The sequence below is a fragment of the Heloderma suspectum genome, chromosome 7 (assembly GCF_057233095.1).
Source record: "Heloderma suspectum isolate Gila_16-S chromosome 7, 16-S_ref, whole genome shotgun sequence".
Taxonomy (NCBI): Eukaryota; Metazoa; Chordata; class Lepidosauria; order Squamata; family Helodermatidae; genus Heloderma; species Heloderma suspectum.
Window position 1 is genome coordinate 17200241 of NC_139464.1, and position 18350 is coordinate 17218590.

The window sequence follows — 18350 nt, forward strand, 5'->3', positions numbered from 1 at the left end:
CGCGGCGAGCTGGGGATTGGCTGCGCACGGCGGGAAGGGGGAGGGGAAAAGGCGGGCGAAGGATGCCGGGTGGAGACTAGAGTTCTTGTGTGGGCTGGGAGGAAGGGAGAGGCCGGCAGTCCTCTCTCCCGGCGAGGATGGGTGCTCCTGGGCCTCAGGTAGGTGGGGCTGAGGGAGTCCTTGGGAGGGGTGAGAAAGGGAACCGCTTACAACAGCCTTGCGGTGTCGTCCGGTGTTATTCCATCCCAGAAAGCGGCTGACAACCGTCCTGCAGTGTAGTGCGGCGTTATTATCGCCACATCACGGGAGGGAGGGAGGGAGGGAGGGAGGGAGGAAAGCGGTAGGCAACAGGCCTGCAGAGTAGGGTGGTGTTATGCCCACATCGTAAGGGGAGGGGGGAGTGGTTGACAACAATCCTGCAGTGTAGTGTGGCTTTCGAACTGTGGTGCTGGAGAAGACTCTTACGAGTCCCCTGGACTGCAAGGGGGTCAAATCAGTCCATCCTAAAGGAAATCAACCCTGACTGCTCATTGGAAGGACAGATACTGAAGCTGAAGCTCAAATATTTTGGCCACCTAATGCGAAGAGAAAACTCCCTGGAAAAGACCCTGATGCTGGGAAAGACTGAAGGCAAAAGGAGAAGGGGACGGCAGAGGATGAGATGGCTAGATAGCATCACCGATGCAATGAATATGAACTTGAGCACGCTCCGGGAGAGAGCGCAGGACAGGAGGGCCTGGCGTGCTATGGTCCGTGGGGTCACAAAGAGTTGGACACGACTGAACAACAACAAGTGTGGCGCAATTATCCCCACATCACCTGGGGGGGGGAGTGTGGGGGGCAACAGCACTGCAGTGTAGTGTGGCATTATTATCCCCACATCGGGGGGGGGGGAGAGTGGCTGATAACAGCACTGTAGTGTGGTGCTAGTATCCCCACATTGTAAGAGGGAAGGAGGAAAGAAAGAAAGTGGCTGGCAACAGCCCTGCAGTGTAGGATGGTGTTATGCCCACATCATGGGGGGGGGGAGTGTGGGGGGGCAACAGCCCAGCAGTGTAGTGCGGCATTATTACCCCCACATTATACGGGGGGGAGTGGCTGATAACAGCGTTGCAGTGTAGCGTGGTGCTAGTATCCCCATGTTGTAAGAGGGAGGGAAGAAAGAAAGTGACTGGCAACAGCCCTGCAGTGTGGGATGGTGTTATGCCCACATCATGGGGTGTGGTGGCGGGGAGAGAAGAAAGTGGCAGACAACAGCCCAGCAGTGTAGTGTGGTGTTATTACATAAGGTGGGGGAAGAGAAAGTGACTGACAACCGTCCCGCAGTGTAGCGCGGCGTTATTACTCCCACATCATAAGAGGGAGGGGTGGGGGAGAAAGTGACTGACAACAGTTCTGCTGTGTAGTGTGGTGTTATTGTTCCCTCAGATGTTATCCCTACATTGTAAAGGGGACAGGGGAGAAAAAGTGGCTGATGACAACCCTGCAATATAGTCTGGGATTATCTTCTCATTGCAGAGGGAAGCTGAGAGAGAGTGGCTTAGAATAGCCTTCAAAGGAGTGCAGCATTGTCATCTCCATAGTGCAAGGGGGACTGGTAAAGGGAGAGTGGTTTATAACAGCCTTGTAGTGGAGTCCAGTGTTAGTCCAGTCCATCTCGGGGGGAGGGGGGCCTGAGAGAGTGAGTATATCTTACAAACAACAGCCTTGCAGTGCAGTATACATCCTTATTTTAGGTTGGAGATGTTTTGCTTGCTAAATGCAGTCCCCATGTTCAGAGGCATATACTACTTCAAAGTTTCTGCTAGGGGGAAGAATGGGAGTGGAGTGATAAGGAGGTTGTGGCCTCTTTTGCTTCTGAGTTTAAGCCAGAGCAATAAAGTATGGGTATGAACTGGGTTAGGGATTTGATTCTCTGATGCCTGTCCCTAACCCAGACACAAGCTAAGTATTACCGAGGGGAGTGGGTGTTTCCTTTCTAGGAAACAGCTTTCTATAGCAGTTGTATCTGGTGTACATGCTCCAATTTTAGCTGTTCTCCAGCAGGACCTCTGGTTCCTCACTAGTAAATAGAATCCAGGGGGGCAAGAAAGTTGAAAATACATAGGTATTAATGCAAACATTAAAATAAAAGTGGCAGGGCTAAAGGCTTCCTTTGTTGCAGAGATTTGAAATACTCAGGCCCTCTACCCAAAAAACATTGTTTTTTTCTAGCTGGGCTCCCATGCTTTTAAATGCTTCATAACAAGCACAAATTCAACAGATGAAGATGCAGTGACAAGCACCATTGCCTCTTAAACTTCTAGCTGTTCAAGGCCTAGTTCTTATGTAGGTGTTAAACCTGTTGTCTGATCTGTTCCACTGCAGACTGCCTGGGGGGTGAGTACTCAAGCATGAGACCCACCCTCACCTTTTGATTAAGGTAGCCTTTTGTGTACCCTTGATGCTACTGTGGGTAAGACATGTATGATACGAATCCTTGTCTTACTCACCTGTATATGGGGATTTGTGATACCCGCTTCTGGCTGAAATAATATCCTACAAACAGATCTGGTAATTGCTGGAACTTTATATTATGAAAAATGGGGAATTAGCCACTGTGTCTCTTTATCTCAGCATCCCTAGGTATAACCTGAAACCTGTATAGCACCTGTGAGAGCCTAACTCAACTAAGGGAGCAATCCTACCGGGATAGGCAACTGCCTCCAAACTCGGAGGCGACCGCCTATCAAATGCAGGGCAGGAGAAGTGCGGAGGGGATCGTCCCCTCCACGCTTCAGCTGACCTGCATTTGTGGCTAGACAACCGATTTTGGCTGTCTAGCTGCAGGAAGTGGGAGTGTGGGAAGTGGTGGCCGGACGACACGTTAGATGTGTCATACCGGATTTCCGACTTCCGCACCCTGGCACACCTGTAGGAACGCCCCATTTTCGCTGCTCTGCTCTCCTCTTCCAAGTGCAGAACGTGGGGCCATTCCGTGCTGCCTAGAAGGCAGCATGGGAGGGGGTGGAGGTCAGTTCTCAGGGAACCAACCTATCCTATGGCCATCTAGCTGCTGACTAGCAGCCATAAGATTGCGTCCTAAGTCTGCACCCTCTTCTTACGTTCCATCTTAAGGTTGTGACCAATGTAGACTTTATGACTTTAACATCAAACCAGCTTTTTTCCTTCCCCTGCCCCTCTGCTTTTCTTAATATCCAGCCAGATGAAAGCTTCTAGAGAATTCAGAAACTTGTTCACTAGTTTGTGACATTTTTGTGGGTCCTAATAAAGCTGGATTTTGGATTTTTTTGTATGGGCCAACATGGCTGCCTTTGCTTTTAATGTCAAATCTGTGGACTAAAGCTGATGGCCACAATCTAATGTTAAAAGCTGCAAAAGGCAACATAACCGCATCTTATTTTATTTCAGACTTTCTCCATGGAGCCTGGGGCAGCATAACCCGTTCTTCCTCAGAATAAACCTGTGAGAAAGATTAAGCTGAGCGACAGTGACTGGCTCAGGATGACAAACAATACAACTCTATGCATGTCATCCCACTGAGTTTACTGGGAAGGTAGCGTGCATTGCAGCCCCAGTGAGCTTTATGGCTGAGTGGGGATTTGAACCTGAGCTTCCCCAGTCCATGTCCTGACCCTCTAACTAGTATCCTGCACTGGTATAAGGTAAAGTGTGACTATAGTCCTTAGAAATCAGAGGTGGGCAGTAAAGTCAGGTGTGACTCCATAATGGAGCAGGATTTTATTTTGACTTTTTCTAGTGCAGATGGAAGACTCTCTTGGAAGCTTATGCATTCTGCTGCATGGCAGTTCTTACGTTCCAAAGAGATTTAAATATTGCTTATGTCTCTGGAGAAGCTGTTTTGCCTGCTTTCAGACTTTGATTTTGACCTTTCTGTCCTTTTAAAATTAGCTTTTAGGTAGAAATTGTTAAAGGATTGCTTTGGTCAATGCTTATTCATCAAGCAAGGTGCCTTTTGGAATTTGAAGATGACGACAACTCTTTCAGGTAACCAGATCTTCCACTACAGTTGATTTGGTGCCATCAGCAATAGCCTATATTGTCTGTCTATTACGTAGAAAAGAAATGGGAAAAGCATGGCTGCGTGCGTGGATTGTTTTTGCTTGTTCTTTTGCATTGGGGCCAAACTGTGTAAACCTGGATGAGAAGCAATTAAGCAGGCTTGGAGTAGCTGGAAGTTTGGGGGAAAGAACTGGGCATGGAAGTCTCATCAGTGATCAGGGCTAGCAGGAGTTCAGCCATGTGAAGCACTCTTTTATTTGAAGGGAGCTGGAATATGGGAAGAAGGAGGGATAGGCAGGCCAGCCAAGGAAGACTTCCTCTCCTGAATAAAGCAAGGATAGGAGAGGGAAAGAGCCAGGCTGGGGGTGGGAGTATGTGAGGACTCTTGAATGGGCTAATGGCCCAGTACAAATGGAAAAACGTTGGAATGTATGACACTTTTCCTACTTTAGTGCTGCAAGAGGAACTGGCTTCTGTTGACAGTGAGTTGCAGGCATTGGAGATACAGGTTCAAGAACTTCTTGAACATCAGCAGGAGCTTCTTCAGAAGAAGACAGTCCTGAAGAAGAAAATAAAACAGTTTTCTGACACTGAAAGTGGGAGCAGCAAAGATGCTGAGTCAGCAGCTGAAGACTGGAACAAGGAAGGTCTGTTAGATCATCTTCGATTATTATGTCCTTGTGCTGTCAGTGAAATCATTGTCAAACAGTAACTTAGGGTGCAAGCCTAGGCACGTTTAGACAGAAAAAAGTCCTACAGCTCCCAGCATTCCACACCCAGCACAACTGGCTGGGGCATGCTGGGAGTTGTAGGGCTTTTTTTTTCTATCGAAACATGTATAGGACTGCATCTTTAATGCAGGGGTCCCCAACAGGCCCATGGGCATCTTCAGTGGCACCTGCAAAGTGGTCCCGAATGTGGTCCCAATGAGCCCCCAAACATTTAAAATGTTTTTGATTTTTTTCCTGTTTTTTAATATATGTACATGGATTTGTATGAAAGTCATACAACGTTTGAGCAATTATACATAGGCTTTATCAAAAATGGACCAGATATCCAAATAAGTATCCATTTGAAGATTATATGCCACCTGTTCAAATACTGATAGTGTTGTAAGATTGTCAATCCATTGCATTATAGGAGGTGAGTTTTTATCCTTCCAATGTTGTAATATCAGTGTTTTTATTGTCAAAAGGGTGCAGAGAATCTGTTTACTCTCACCATTTGTTAATTTCCATGAAGCAGGTAAGTAAATTAAAAGAGTGTGTACGTCAGTGAATATTAAAGACTGTTCCAGGACAAAATTTATCTATGCAGTTACACCCCCCACCCACCCAAGAAGCAGCTACCAGACATTGCCAAAACATACATTTAAAAGAAGCATTTGCTGTATTGGATTGCCAGCAATTAGCTGAACTAGACAATCTCTTATTAAAGGGACATTGCAGTGTCCAATAGGCATGAAACAAATGTTTTTACTGAATACAGCGTAGCCTGAGATCCATAGATGTGACAGGTTGACACACTAAAGCGGCTGATTAGGCATTTTGTGGTGGTGCCCATAGTAGTTTCTCAGATTCCCAAATGTGCCCACAGGTCCAAAAAGGTTGAGGAACCCTGCCCTAATATATTGCTGCTGCTGAGATATAAGGAATGCAACTTTGTGTCAGGAAGGTTTCTTCTAAGTAACTAGTATAGCGTATTTTAGAGTATGCCTTTAAAAATACTTTTCATTACCTTTTATGTACTTACACGCTTTAGGTGAGATGAAAGCACCAAAGTTCCTATGGCTACAGAAAAAAAAATTGTACAGTTAACGTAGCTCTATCTCCCATATGTTCAAATAAATCTGCATTTTGGGTAGATATTCTTCTCCAGTGAACCCAGCAATTAAATTTGGCCCACAAATGGCTACCAGTTTGTCCTCCACTCATCCACACCTTTCTAGAAGATAAAAAGCCCTCTTGGGTTTAGTTAACATCTTCACATTTGGCTTCAGGATGGAGAAGAAGCTGCCAGAAGTGTGTGTTTCTTGCATTTTCCCTCCATTTTCCAGGAATGGCTTAGCCTGCTGGCCTTGTATTCACCCCACAATGAGTATGTTGTGGGAGGAAGAAAAAGGGAGGAGAGAAGGCAGATGGCCCCTCATCCCTCTTTTCTGCCTAAGGCTGGCCTGTTGGTTAATTCAGTTGCCCATCACGAACCTGTGTGCATTCTTGCAGCCGCTGTTTACAATTTTGGGAATAAAAAGTTAGTTTGGAAGACTTGGATCACTGTTGTTCCTTCGCAGGGGAAAAATTTTGGGGTGCAATCCTATGCATGTTTAGACAGAAAAAAGTCCTATAATTCCCAGCATTCCCCAGCCAGTATACTATGCTGGGAATTGTAGGACTTTTCTTTCTAAACATGCATAGGATTTCACTCTTGGTTAACTACCTGTGTTCAAATGAATCCCAACTTTGTACTGCTTCCTTTTCACAGATTTTTCATGGTCCACAACAGTCAGAGATGCGTTGCAAAATAACTTCAAGCTCCAGAAATTTAGGCCTTTGCAACTGGAAACGATCAATGTAACAAAGGCAGGAAGAGATGTGTTTCTTGTCATGCCTACTGGGGGTGGAAAGAGTCTCTGTTATCAGCTACCAGCAGTGTGTTCTGATGGTATGTGCTTGTGCTTTATAAGCAAAAGCTAGTTAAAAATGTTCTGTTGCTAGGAGTTAGAACAGGTAACACATAATGGATTCATTATTGGTAATATTTTAATAAGAGAAGAGTTTCAGTTTTCACGTTCTGAACTTGATTCCTGCACTGAGCGGTCGACGGTCTTATAGGCCGCTTCCAACCCTACTGTTCTATGATTCTATGCTCATCAGTGACAAATGTAAAGGACTTCAAGTCCCATCTTGAAGATCATCATGTGAGCCAAATTAGACATATTATGCATTCATATTGGCAGTGTCAAACCGTGTAAATCGGTGATGGAGAACCTCTTCTAAATCTTGAAGGCATGTTGAAGTTGGCCAGTACACCATACTGACTGGCACCTTCCATCATCACTCAGCCACATCTTTCCCTTATCCATTAGAAATCCCACAAGTTAACCTTCCTCACTTAAATGAGGGTAGTTTGTGGCTGGACCACAGATTAGTAGCATAATGGAAAGAGTCTCATTTTGCATATTGGGCCGAGGTTCTCTTCTTCCCACTTTCATAACTCTTCATAGTATGTGTGTGATTTAATTCATTTCTGGGATCTTGGCTTTTAATAGTGCAAAGTGTGCCCCTGATTTTAGTATTGTAAGCTGTCCCAGGAATCTATTTGAAGAGCAAGATATAAATTCCTATAGCAAACGAATTAAACTGTTGGATGACTGCATGTGTGTAAAACCTTCTTTTCTCTATAGCCTGACCCTAAGCTCTGCTATGTAGCAAAGCTTGGTATAAAGTTCTGGCTTCCCACTGAATGCTTTTGCTTTAGCACTGTGTCTTGGCGTTTGCTCTGTTGGTTGGGGCTGCAGCAGCTTGCACCCTGGTGCTCTGGAGAAGCTCTGCAAATTGCCTTTGGCTAGGCAGAGAAAGGGGCTGGGGGAGGGAGAAATGCCAAGGGCCCTTTGTACCTTCTCGTGAGTCCCCCCCCCCTCCTATTACTGGTTTAGATTAGTTGCAGCAAAGTGTTGCAGTGAGGGGATGGTAGAGGGCTAGAAGCAAGTGGAAGGCAGACCTGTATATCCACAGCTTGGTGGTAGAGCACATGGATTGTATGCAGAATGTCTCAGGTTCGCTCCCTGGAATCTGCATCTCTACAAGGATCTTGGGCAGCAGGGCTGGGATAGATCTTGGGGAATTGCTGCCTGTTACAGTACATGGATGGGTGGTGTGGTTTGGTTTGGTAGAAGGCAGCTTTCTGTGGCTGTTTCCTTCGCTTACCATGGAGAACTTAAGATATATCCATATGCATGTGATTGAGCTTTCTTACTGTTGTGGCTTTAGGTATTGAGTGTTAAATAGTTCTCATTAATTGGGGAGAGATTTCTGCTGTGTGTTTTGTGGAAGGGGCACATTTATCAGTAAGCATTATTCGTTTGGCTAGTATAAAAGTACATTCTGTGGTCAGCACGATCTTTATCTGCTTATGCTGGATCCTGGGAACATGGTAACAATGTGCCAAAAATATTGCAGCTATGTCGTTGGCTTCATTCCATTATGCAGTGAACGTGTCCCCTTATGGCAGGTTACAAGAGTATGTTTTTAATACATTTTTTGTGAGCAGGAAGTCCAGCTGATCAATCCCTTGGAGCGCGGGACGTAGCTGTTCAAGCTAAATGATGGTTTTACTGTGTGGTTGGGTTCTTAACTATGGTTAAAGCAACATAACATGTTTAACACCAACCATGGCCTCAACCAGTCCTAATACAATCTTTCAGCAGAACTACCTGCCCTCAGAGGGGGACTGCATGTTGTGTGTCTGCGTGAATCAGTGCTCAGGACATTCCCCTCTCCTAGAATGTGGAACACTCTTTAAAGGAATCCATTTCTAGCTCTCATTCTGCAGTACTGCACTTAAGATTTGCCAAAGGCAACAAGTGGTGCAACTAAATCTTTCCAGTGATGAAGACAAACAATCTTTTATTTCAGGCTTCACGCTTGTGATCTGTCCTCTGATCTCGCTTATGGAGGATCAGCTAATGATGTTGGACCAGCTGGGCATTTCTGCAACTTTACTAAATGCCTCAAGTACCAAGGTATGGCCGAATGCCAGGCGAAGGTGGCCAGCTGCCAAATGTGGCCATTGGCTCTTGGCATCTTCAGCAGAGATGCTGGCTTCCTGCCTCCTATTTGAAAGCTGTGGCCGTGCGTGATTAGGTCATTTCTATTTCTGGATTTTGCAAGTTCTCTGTGAAATTGAAATGGCACAGACAAAGAATATTCTTGAAAACTGTCTATGGATATTGATACTGAAGAGATCTACTTCAGCAGTTGTTGTTTGTTGTGTGCTTTTAATTGCATGTGGCAATAAATGGGGTTGGGTGGGGTGGTTAATTTCTAAAATGAGAATTGCCAGTCTGGAAATGATACCTTTTGACTTGGAAGACAAGTCATATTTTACTGCTCCTGTTCTCAGCATCCCACATACTAACGAGGAAAAGGCACTCTATATTTGTCTTCACCATTATTTTCCATCCTGGATTGGGAATAGCTAGTGCTGAGTGCTTGGGCATGAGATAAACCTCATGTAAGGAGTAATGATTATAAGGGCAGCACAGGCTCGTAGGTCCGGTAATGAGAGCCAGTGACTAGAGAATTGGACTTGGAGCTGGGAGTCCCGGATCCAAGTTGTATAGCTTAGGGTGCAATCCTGTGCATGTTTAGAAAGACAAAAGTTGTACGCTTCCCAGCATGCTACACCCGGCATGGCTGGATGGAAGGATGCTGGGAGTTGTATGACTTTTTCTGTCTAAACATGGGATTGCACCTTAAAATACTTTAGAAACATTAAAAACAAAACTATGTTTATCGCGGCTGGATGAATATCCCTGATGGTGTCTGAGCCACAGTTTAACAAATCACTGAAGTGCAGGGGCATGCGTGATACATCTATATACAGTTTTGTGCATTTCAATAGGGAAGAACTAGGAGTAGTTTGTATTGCATGTTTTCATAATGCAATGACATACATCACCCATATTCACTTGTTGGTGAACTTGAATCTGGCCTGGAGAAATGTTGCTTCATGAGATGAGCAGGTCAGATGGTAATTATCAGTGTTTGTGGGGTAGTGAACCACACCGGAATACATTAATTTAGATCCGGCTTACATCTTGAAATATTTGCAAGACATTTTCCTGCCTTTGGCAGAGGTTGTCTTCTGAAACGTGATTCTGGATTTGACACATAATTAGGTGCCTCTGCATTTTTCTTACTAAAGCAGTCGATATTATTATGATGTAGCCTTCCCTACCCTGGTGCCTTCCAGATGTTTTGATCACAACTCCCACCAGCCCCAGCCAGCATGGCTGGTAGTTAGGGATTATGGGAGTTGTGGTCCAAAACACCTGGGAGGCACCAGGTTGGGCAGGGTATTATGGTAGATCATCATTTTGATGCCCTCAAATATGTGGCCAGTGTCTTTTATTCCTTCTTCCCAAATAGGAACATGTGAAGTGGGTTCATGCTGAAATGCTGTCTCATAATTCGAAGCTAAAACTCATTTATGTGACTCCGGAGAAGATTGCGAAAAGCAAAATGTTCATGTCGAAGTTGGAAAAAGCTTACCAAGCAAAAAGGCTTACGCGCATTGCCGTGGATGAGGTCCATTGCTGCAGTCAGTGGGGGCATGACTTCAGGCCTGGTATGTCTGTCCAGAAGGCACTTAATGTGACTAGGTAGAGCTTCTACTCCACCTCACTAGCAAATCTCAGTTCCATTGCTATTTCTCCCTCCCTGGAAACATTATCTACGTTAAAGCACAAATTTCTTTTATACTAGATGTAGGGTGGGTGTGTAGAGGAATTTGTCTGAATTTATCTACCTTACATTCTAGCATAGGGTCTTCAGACTTGCTACTTTCAGAGGATCCTTTCCACATCAGCCTGTCTGTCCTAGAAACCCCTCGACATTGAAGAGGATTCTGGGATACTGTTTGGGTCTTACCATTCTGCTGAATGAATTGAGAGTGAACCCTAGACCAGGAGCTCCTGGCAGCATGGCCAATGGTCAGGAATGCTGCAAGTTGGTCTAAAGCATATGGATGCTGCTTCCTGCCCTGCCCTGCCCTAGACCACATCCAGCATTCTTTCAGGAAAACTCGTCAACAGCATTGATTTTATTGAGTGGGTTCTCCAGAACCTGGTTTTGAAAATCATCCATTTCTGCTGCGCTGAGACTTGGTTTGTTTGGAAATGCAGAATTGTTTTTCTGTTTACAAATATCCTTAAGTAAAGCTTGGAGGAAATATAGTGGTGATAAATATTAGGGATTTGTATTTATATATAACATTTCTACTTTCATCTTTCTCTCTGTCCAGATTACAAATTGCTTGGAATTTTAAAGCGGCAATTTCCCAATGCACCGTTGATTGGATTGACTGCGACTGCAACAAGCCACGTTCTGCAAGATGCTCAGAAAATTCTGTGCATTCAGAAGTGCATCACTTTCACAGCATCATTTAACCGCCCCAACCTGTATTATGAGGTATCTCTGGCAAGTCTGTTTTATATTTGGGAAGCAGAGATAACATGGGGATGTGGGCAGAAGGCGACTTGGAGCAGTTCTTCCCAGCACCAGCCAAGTTGGTTTGCACACCACCTGAAGCCAGGAACTCACCCTGCTCGGCCTACCCCCTCCCCGCCAATTGGGGAGGATGTGGCGCAGGCAAAGCAGCCCTGAGGTGGCTGAAGTGACTGAGGTGGAGACTGCTTCACCTCCACTGTGCCACCACCTGTGCCACCTACTCCCCAGTGGAGGAATGTTATGGTGCAAGTGAAGCTGTCAGTACCCCAGGCACCGCCTCAGTCAGGGCCACTTCACCTGAGCCGCAGCCTCTGCCTCTGCAGGGGGGAAGTGGCTCCAGCCAAGAGGGCGGCTGAAGGGCTCATCCAGCTGCCGCTTCAGTTGGGGCAGCATTGCTGCTTGCGAGCTTTCCTCAGCTGCGGAAAGCCCATGCCCAGCAAAGCATCCCTGGCTGAAACGCCGGCTGGAGTTCAGCTGACTCTTTGGCCAGAGACCATGCTCCTGATGTTGTCTGGCCTGTGAAGGGCCAAGAGGGAGTAATTTAGCCCCCCACTCCAAAACTGTTCCCCATCCCTGAGCTACAGAATATGTCTCTGTATGTTCTTACTGCTCTTATTTGATGTATGCAGAGCACTGCATTGAGCTGGTCTCAATGAACCATACCAGAAGGCTGTTTCTAATTTCAAATGTATATAAGGCTCAAATCACTTTAGAGTGGGTGGACTTCTGAGGAGCTAAAATTAATGTGTGGGTGCAAACTACTTAATGCCTTTTTAAAACATATTTTAGGTTCGACAAAAGCCATCAACTGCTCAGAATTTTATTGAGGATATTGTTAAACTCATCAATGGAAGATACAAAGGCCTTTCAGGTGAACACTATAAAGAAAATAAGTGCTGACTTCTTAAAGCATGATAGCATCTCTAGGAGACCACCCTTGTAAGGTAGCACTCTAGAGTCTTCCTGAGCCCTGCTTAAAGTTCAGCTGTGCTTCATATGGGCTAGAGAGCCTGTTCTTTGGACTCATCAGTCTAACTCATTTTGTTGATACAGGAATTGTCTACTGCTTTTCCCAGAAGGATGCTGAACAAGTTACTATGAGTTTACAAAAACTGGGAATTAAAGCAGGTACTTACCATGCAAATATGGAACCCAGAGATAAGAGCAAAGTTCACAAGCAGTGGTCTGCCAATGAAATCCAGGTGAATTGTATGATACTTCGTAAGTTTCTTTATTCAGCTTGGATTGCTTGTGTCCTGATCTTTGTTGCCTTTGTGTTTCAGGTTGTAGTGGCTACGGTTGCCTTTGGCATGGGAATTGATAAACCGGATGTGAGATTCGTAATACATCATTCAATGAGCAAATCCATGGAGAACTATTACCAAGAGAGTGGGCGTGCAGGTATACTCAAGTTAGATCAGATTCTGCATTGAGCTTTAGGTGCTTCCTAACAGTGGCAGGGGGGAACTAATTTTTTTTAAAAAATCATTCCAGGTCGGGATGACCAGAAAGCTGACTGCATCTTATATTACGGTTTTGGGGACATATTCAGAATCAGCACAATGGTGGTGATGGAAAATGTAGGGCAACAAAAACTTTATCACATGGTTTCCTATTGCCACAACATGACCAGGCAAGTGGGGTGTGTGTGTGTGTGTGTGTGTGTGTGTGTGTGTGTATACACACGTGCATTTGTTTGCTGCTTGACCCAGGTATTTGTGTTTGCAGATGTCGTCGAGTCCTGATAGCTCATCACTTTGACGAGGCCTGGGACTCCGCCAACTGTAATAAAATGTGTGATAACTGCTGCCGAGAGGAGTGTAAGTGAACAAAGTGGCAAACTGTACAAAGAGATCCGCTACCGAATTCTGGAAGGTCTGAAGCAAATCTGACCGCCTCCATCCTACAGTAGCTGACCCCCAAGGAAATTACATTTAGAGCAGAGGTGCAGGAAGGGCGCTGATGTGGTCTCCATGTCAGCTGCATTCAGAAGGCGCTCGCTTGGTCAGGCGTAGGCTGCCTGTGAGTGCATTCTCCCCAGTTGCTCCAACTCCCTGTTGGGTTTTCCAGGCCACTCCCACATGGACAGGGCTTGGGGCACACACCTATGAATAGCCATTGCAGCTTCTCCTTCAGTACAGTTGCATCTTGTTTTAACGTGCATGCCAGCAATTTTTCCAGTGAGTAACTTTCTGTATAAAATGTTATACATTCCTTTAGCAAACAATAGTTGACAGGAAGACAGTCATTCTTAGTGCTTCTATCCAGAGAGGCCAACATTGAGGGGAGATCCTGAGGTATTGTTTGGTGTCCTTGCTCAGATGCCATCAGGGGTTGGGACCAAGGAGGGAGCATGCGTAGCGCTGAAGAGAGTTGCATGTTTTGTAAGGTTCACACATGTTTTATCCTTTAGCTTAGCTTCCCCATTCATTGTGAATGCTCTGCTAATGGCAATAGACATTTCAGTAGCTCACTTTCTCCAACTGTGATTAAGAGGGTCAAAGATTCAGATCTTTCAGTAGCAGATTATCTTAGGAGCACAATGCAGAGAGGCAAAAGTGAGCATCCTCTGTGCTAAATTTCCCAGTTAAATTTGGCATGGGTATAGCAATGTTTATGTGCACAGTTTGGTGGGTTGAGCTTCCATAGCAAGGGAAGTTCCTTTGCTTGACACCCTGGGTCTAACAAATCTATGGTGTGACCACACTTACAATACTGTGTACAGTTCTGGTCACCACACCTAAAAAAGGATATTGTAGCATTGGAAAAAGTGCAGAAACAGGCAACTAAAACGGTTAAGGGGCTGGAGCAACTCCCCATATGAGGAAAGGTTACAATGTCTGGGATCGTTTGGAAAAATGGTGAGTAAAGGGAGACATGATAGAAGTGTTGCATGGTGTGGAGAAAGTGGATAGGGAGACATTTTCTCCTTCTCTCAGTACTAGAACTGAGAGAAGCTTCATGGGTCATCCTATGAAGCTGATTGGTGGGAGATTCAGGACAGATAGAAGGAAGTACTTCTTCACACAGCACATAAACTATGGAATTCGCTACCACAAGGTATAGTGATGGCCTCCAATTTGGATGACTTTAAAAGGGGATTGAACAAATTCCTGGAGGACAAGGCTATCAATGGCTACTAGTCCTGATGGCTAAATGCTACCTCCAGTATCAGAGGCAGTGAGCCTATGTATACCAGTTGCTGGGGAACATGGGCAGGAGGGTGCTGTTGCACTCATGTCCTGCTTGTGGGTTTCCCCTGGGCAGCTGGTTGGCCACTGTGTGAGCAGAATGCTGGACTCCATGGACCCTTGGTCAGATCCAGCATGGCCCTTCTTATGTTCTTAACTAATCGCTGTACATGGAGTCTGGAAGATGGCCTGCAGGTCAGTTGGCTAGCCATCCTGCAACTTTTAGTGTGTGCGTGTTGGCGTTGGAACTTGCGGTTAGACCTCACTGCTGTACAGGGCCCTGGGTGTGTTGAGCTCCCTTCATTTTTGCTCTTGTAGCATACTGGAGATTATATGCGTGACTGGGCGAGCTGGTATGTGGAAGATCCCGTCTGGGGCGGAGGTTGAATTTGATAACTGTTTTTATCCCTCTTGTCCCTATGGTACTTGCAGGTAATGTGTTTTTGTGTTGTTCCCATCTTTTCCACCTCCGCCCCCAACCAATGCTCAGCATTTGAGAAGATGGATGTGACTGGACATTGTAGGGATCTCATCAAGATTTTAAAGCAAGTGGACCAAATGAGGGAGAAATTCACTCCACTGAAACTGATTGATGCCTGGCTAGGGAAGGGGTTGTCAAAACTGGGAGTAGATATTGTTCCTCCCAAGCTTCCCCGTGATGTGCTGGAGAGAATCGTTGCCCATTTGATCCTGCAGCAATACCTGAAGTGAGTACAGAAATGGACAGCTCTTTATCTACCTTCTAGTATAATCCACAGGAATTCTTCATTGGCACATTAACACTTTGTGGATCCTCAAAGGAAACATCTCTATGGATCACTAGGCTTAGCAACAGATACCAAAACAGAGTATGTGCTTCTTCTTTTTTGCTACCTGTTGCCAAAGCCAGAGGTCCATAAAGCATTCTCCTTTCTGCTCTGCTTCAGTCAACTCAGTTACTTCCTTCTCCAACTTTCTCACAGGGAAGACTTCAGTTTTACTGCATTTGCTACAATCTCATATGTGAAGATAGGACCCAGAGCAGATCTTCTGAAAAATAAGGCTCACGTTATCGCTATGCAAGTGATATTGAATGAAAACAATATTGCTAAGGTAAGATTTTATTATACATGGTGATGATGATGAATTTCATTTCTATACTGCCCAATAGCTGAAGATCTCTGGGTGGTTCACAATGATTCACAGATAAAATACATCATAAAAGTTTTAAATATACAAAATGTAAAACAATTTAAACAGCTAAAAACAATTTCAATAAATATTAGACATGTTCAGGCAGCTGGCATAGGGGCCCTGTCATATGCTATTAAATGTTTTCCTATGGAGGTTTAAATGGTATCTATAACTGTAGCTGTGGTACATACCTCTCCCTTTTCTTCCAATTTTTTGGTAATCAACTATTTTATTTCTATAGGATCTGCTATGATTTGGCTATTCCTGTGTTCACTTAGTTTGCTTCCAATATATATATCATAAAGAGACTAAATTAATTGTTACTCTTTCGAGGATAATAAAGTGGGTTTTCAGCTGAATTTTTTCCCCCCAGAGGTATCAAAGCAGTAATTCTGGAATAGGCAGTGCTGTGTTTTGTTTGTGCAGATTTCCCAAGAAGGTTCAAGCTACTGTTGAATCTTCTAGGAGGTAACAAACAGATTAAATGTGAATTCTGCTGTGGCAGGAATTTTACTTTCAGCACTGAAATTACAGTGTGAATATGGCTTGTTTCAATGCTAAATCATTGTACTTTTCCCCACCCCTGCATGGGTTTGATCATCAGATCAACTCTGTCTTGTGCAAATAACTGCTCAGTGACTGCTTTACTTGAGTTAGCAGTGTAGTAGCTGTGAGCTCACATGAAATCTCAGTTCTGTTGCCCTGCTCAAGAGCATAGACTATAGTTTGAGTGAGCAACTAGTTGCAGAAGTAAGCTAGAGGCTGATTGTAGGAACTGGTTCACTTTCTAAATGGCCTAAAATGTGAATTCTTAAGAGTTCTGCATCAGCTAAATGAATCCGTCGTAGATTCTGAAAGCACAGCATGGTTATGGCTGTGCACGCATCTTGGTTTCTCACTCTCTTTGAATCTTACAACCTTTCAGATTGGCTCTCTGCTAGCCCAATACAAAATAAATGTTTGAAACATAGTCACCACTAATATGTATCTATTTCCCATGTCACTTGGTAACATCATTCCAGTTGAAGCCCCTCCTACGTGGCACAGGGTGAGGAAAGACTGAATACCATGATGTCATAAGTCCTGTTGATGAAAGATACAGGGGAGAGATTCAAACCAGCGTCATCCATGAATTTCAGGTGATGTTTAATTTGGGCTAGATAATATGTTAACACAGACTGTTTGATCAGCAGGTGAGATCGCCTCCATTATCCAGTCGGGGAAGCTCAGCCGCAAAGAAAATGGAGGCTAACCAGAAAAAGCGGCCTCATTCAGAAAACCATATCCAAGCAAAAAAGATGAGAATTGAGGCAAATGAAGATGAACCCGTGATGATAGATGATTAAGAAGATGGATTTCTCAATGTCCTGTGCTACTTATGTTTGTAGGGAGGAAAGGCCAGAGATAATGTGGGTTACACTTTTAAAAAAATAAAAAATGAACTGGATGTGAAAGAAATGACAAGAATACCATAGGGAGAAGTGGCTGAAGAAAACAGTGACAAGTCAACCACTGTCTATCATTAGCTGCTGCCACTTGTGTGCAGTCATTTCAGCAAAGGACACGCTTTGGATTTTTCTTAAGGTTTTTGTAAACTGTTATTTTTCCAAAAATGCACAATATTGCGTAATAGAACTAGAGGCTATGTATGAGTCAGCGGCTGAGGCTTTTGAAAACCCAGGGAGACTACGATCATTTTAAAAAGCGGTGGCTTTCCAGCGATAGCCACTTCACCCTTCTCATACAACATTCTTTTGCTGCTCAGATAAAAAGGTATCCTAGATGTATGGTCTGAACTGTGCTGCAAACTTCCATGTTGGCTTTCCCTCACCCTTTGCTTAAAAGTGTCTTCTCCTAGTGTCTGACGCTTCACCTACATTTTGAAGTAGATTTGGAAGTAATGCAGAGCCTGGGAGACAGCTGATCAGTTGGAGGCCGCCTCTAAAACAGGTGGGGTATGTGTGGCCCTCCCCAGCATAGCCAATGGTGAGGGCTGATGGGAGTTGCAGTCCAACATCTGGAGGGCCATATGTTGCCCACCCCTGCTGTAGATGAAAACTTAAATTTGGGGGAATAGTTGTTTGACTGGGAAGTCGCTATGGGGTCACTTCTAATCCAGTGTGCTTGTTTACACCTCCCAGACTTAGACAAAAATCTGAGTGAATTTACTCAATATATTGCTTCTGTTGTAGAATGACAAATGAAACTGGCCCCGTGTTTTATAAATGGTGAAGAATAATTGTGATGACCATGGGTTCTGTCACCTAATGAGGCTCTTCATGTGTGTGAAAGCTTCTGTGCTCGTACACCTGTAACATAAGATGTGGCAGTTGTATATACAGATATGAGAACTGAAAGGTTGAACATGACGTTGTACATGTGACTGATGGTGAACGACCTTTCCCATTTCCTCATTTCACCTACAAAAGGCCCTTTTTGGTAGATGTGAACTTGCCAACAGTTTTCAGCTCCAAGAAACCGTGGTTGTATGGCATACGTAGGACTCTGTTGAGATAGTCCCCCTCTGTCTTTCAGTTTCAACCACTTAAGGAAGAAATAGTCTTGATGGCATTCTTGTATAAAGAGCTACATGTGAGAAATGCTTTCAGGATTTATAATATGCCTCTGTGTTATGAGTAGGGTAGATTTTTTTTCAAAATGTCTTTTGACATTTAATCATGTTGACACAGTGGTTGAATTTTGTTTACCACCAAGATGTCTTTCTATAAAAGGT

General features: G+C 44.5%; 1 protein-coding gene across 4 annotated transcripts; it reads left to right on the forward strand.

The window, feature by feature from the left end:
- Positions 1-71: 71 nt before the first annotated feature.
- On the forward strand, positions 72-17753 carry RECQL (RecQ like helicase). Of its 4 annotated transcripts, none has more exons than XM_084809170.1 (15): positions 72-158; positions 3913-4008; positions 4476-4670; positions 6505-6684; positions 8658-8764; positions 10173-10371; positions 11047-11213; positions 12042-12123; positions 12306-12454; positions 12536-12653; positions 12747-12885; positions 12981-13072; positions 14934-15150; positions 15406-15535; positions 16807-17753. In XM_084809170.1, exons 2-15 carry the CDS (start codon positions 3990-3992, stop codon positions 16960-16962), a joined length of 1950 nt encoding a protein of 649 aa, XP_084665296.1. In that variant the 5' UTR covers positions 72-158; positions 3913-3989; the 3' UTR covers positions 16963-17753. The 4 variants fall into 4 exon arrangements, with proteins under 4 accessions (XP_084665296.1, XP_084665297.1, XP_084665294.1 ...); XM_084809171.1 differs by having other exon boundaries at positions 16810-17753; XM_084809168.1 differs by lacking the exons at positions 72-158; positions 3913-4008 and having other exon boundaries at positions 4319-4670.
- The last annotated feature ends 597 nt before the right edge of the window (positions 17754-18350 follow it).

Bases quoted from the DNA above. Each gene is read 5' to 3' on its own strand.
- RECQL (XM_084809168.1), top strand. From the start codon at position 4,421: ATGGCCCAGTACAAATGGAAAAACGTTGGAATGTATGACACTTTTCCT. The intron at 6,685-8,657 runs GTATGTGCTTGT...CTTTTATTTCAG, and splicing joins ACCAGCAGTGTGTTCTGATG to GCTTCACGCTTGTGATCTGT. The intron at 12,455-12,535 runs GTGAATTGTATG...TTTGTGTTTCAG, and splicing joins GGTCTGCCAATGAAATCCAG to GTTGTAGTGGCTACGGTTGC.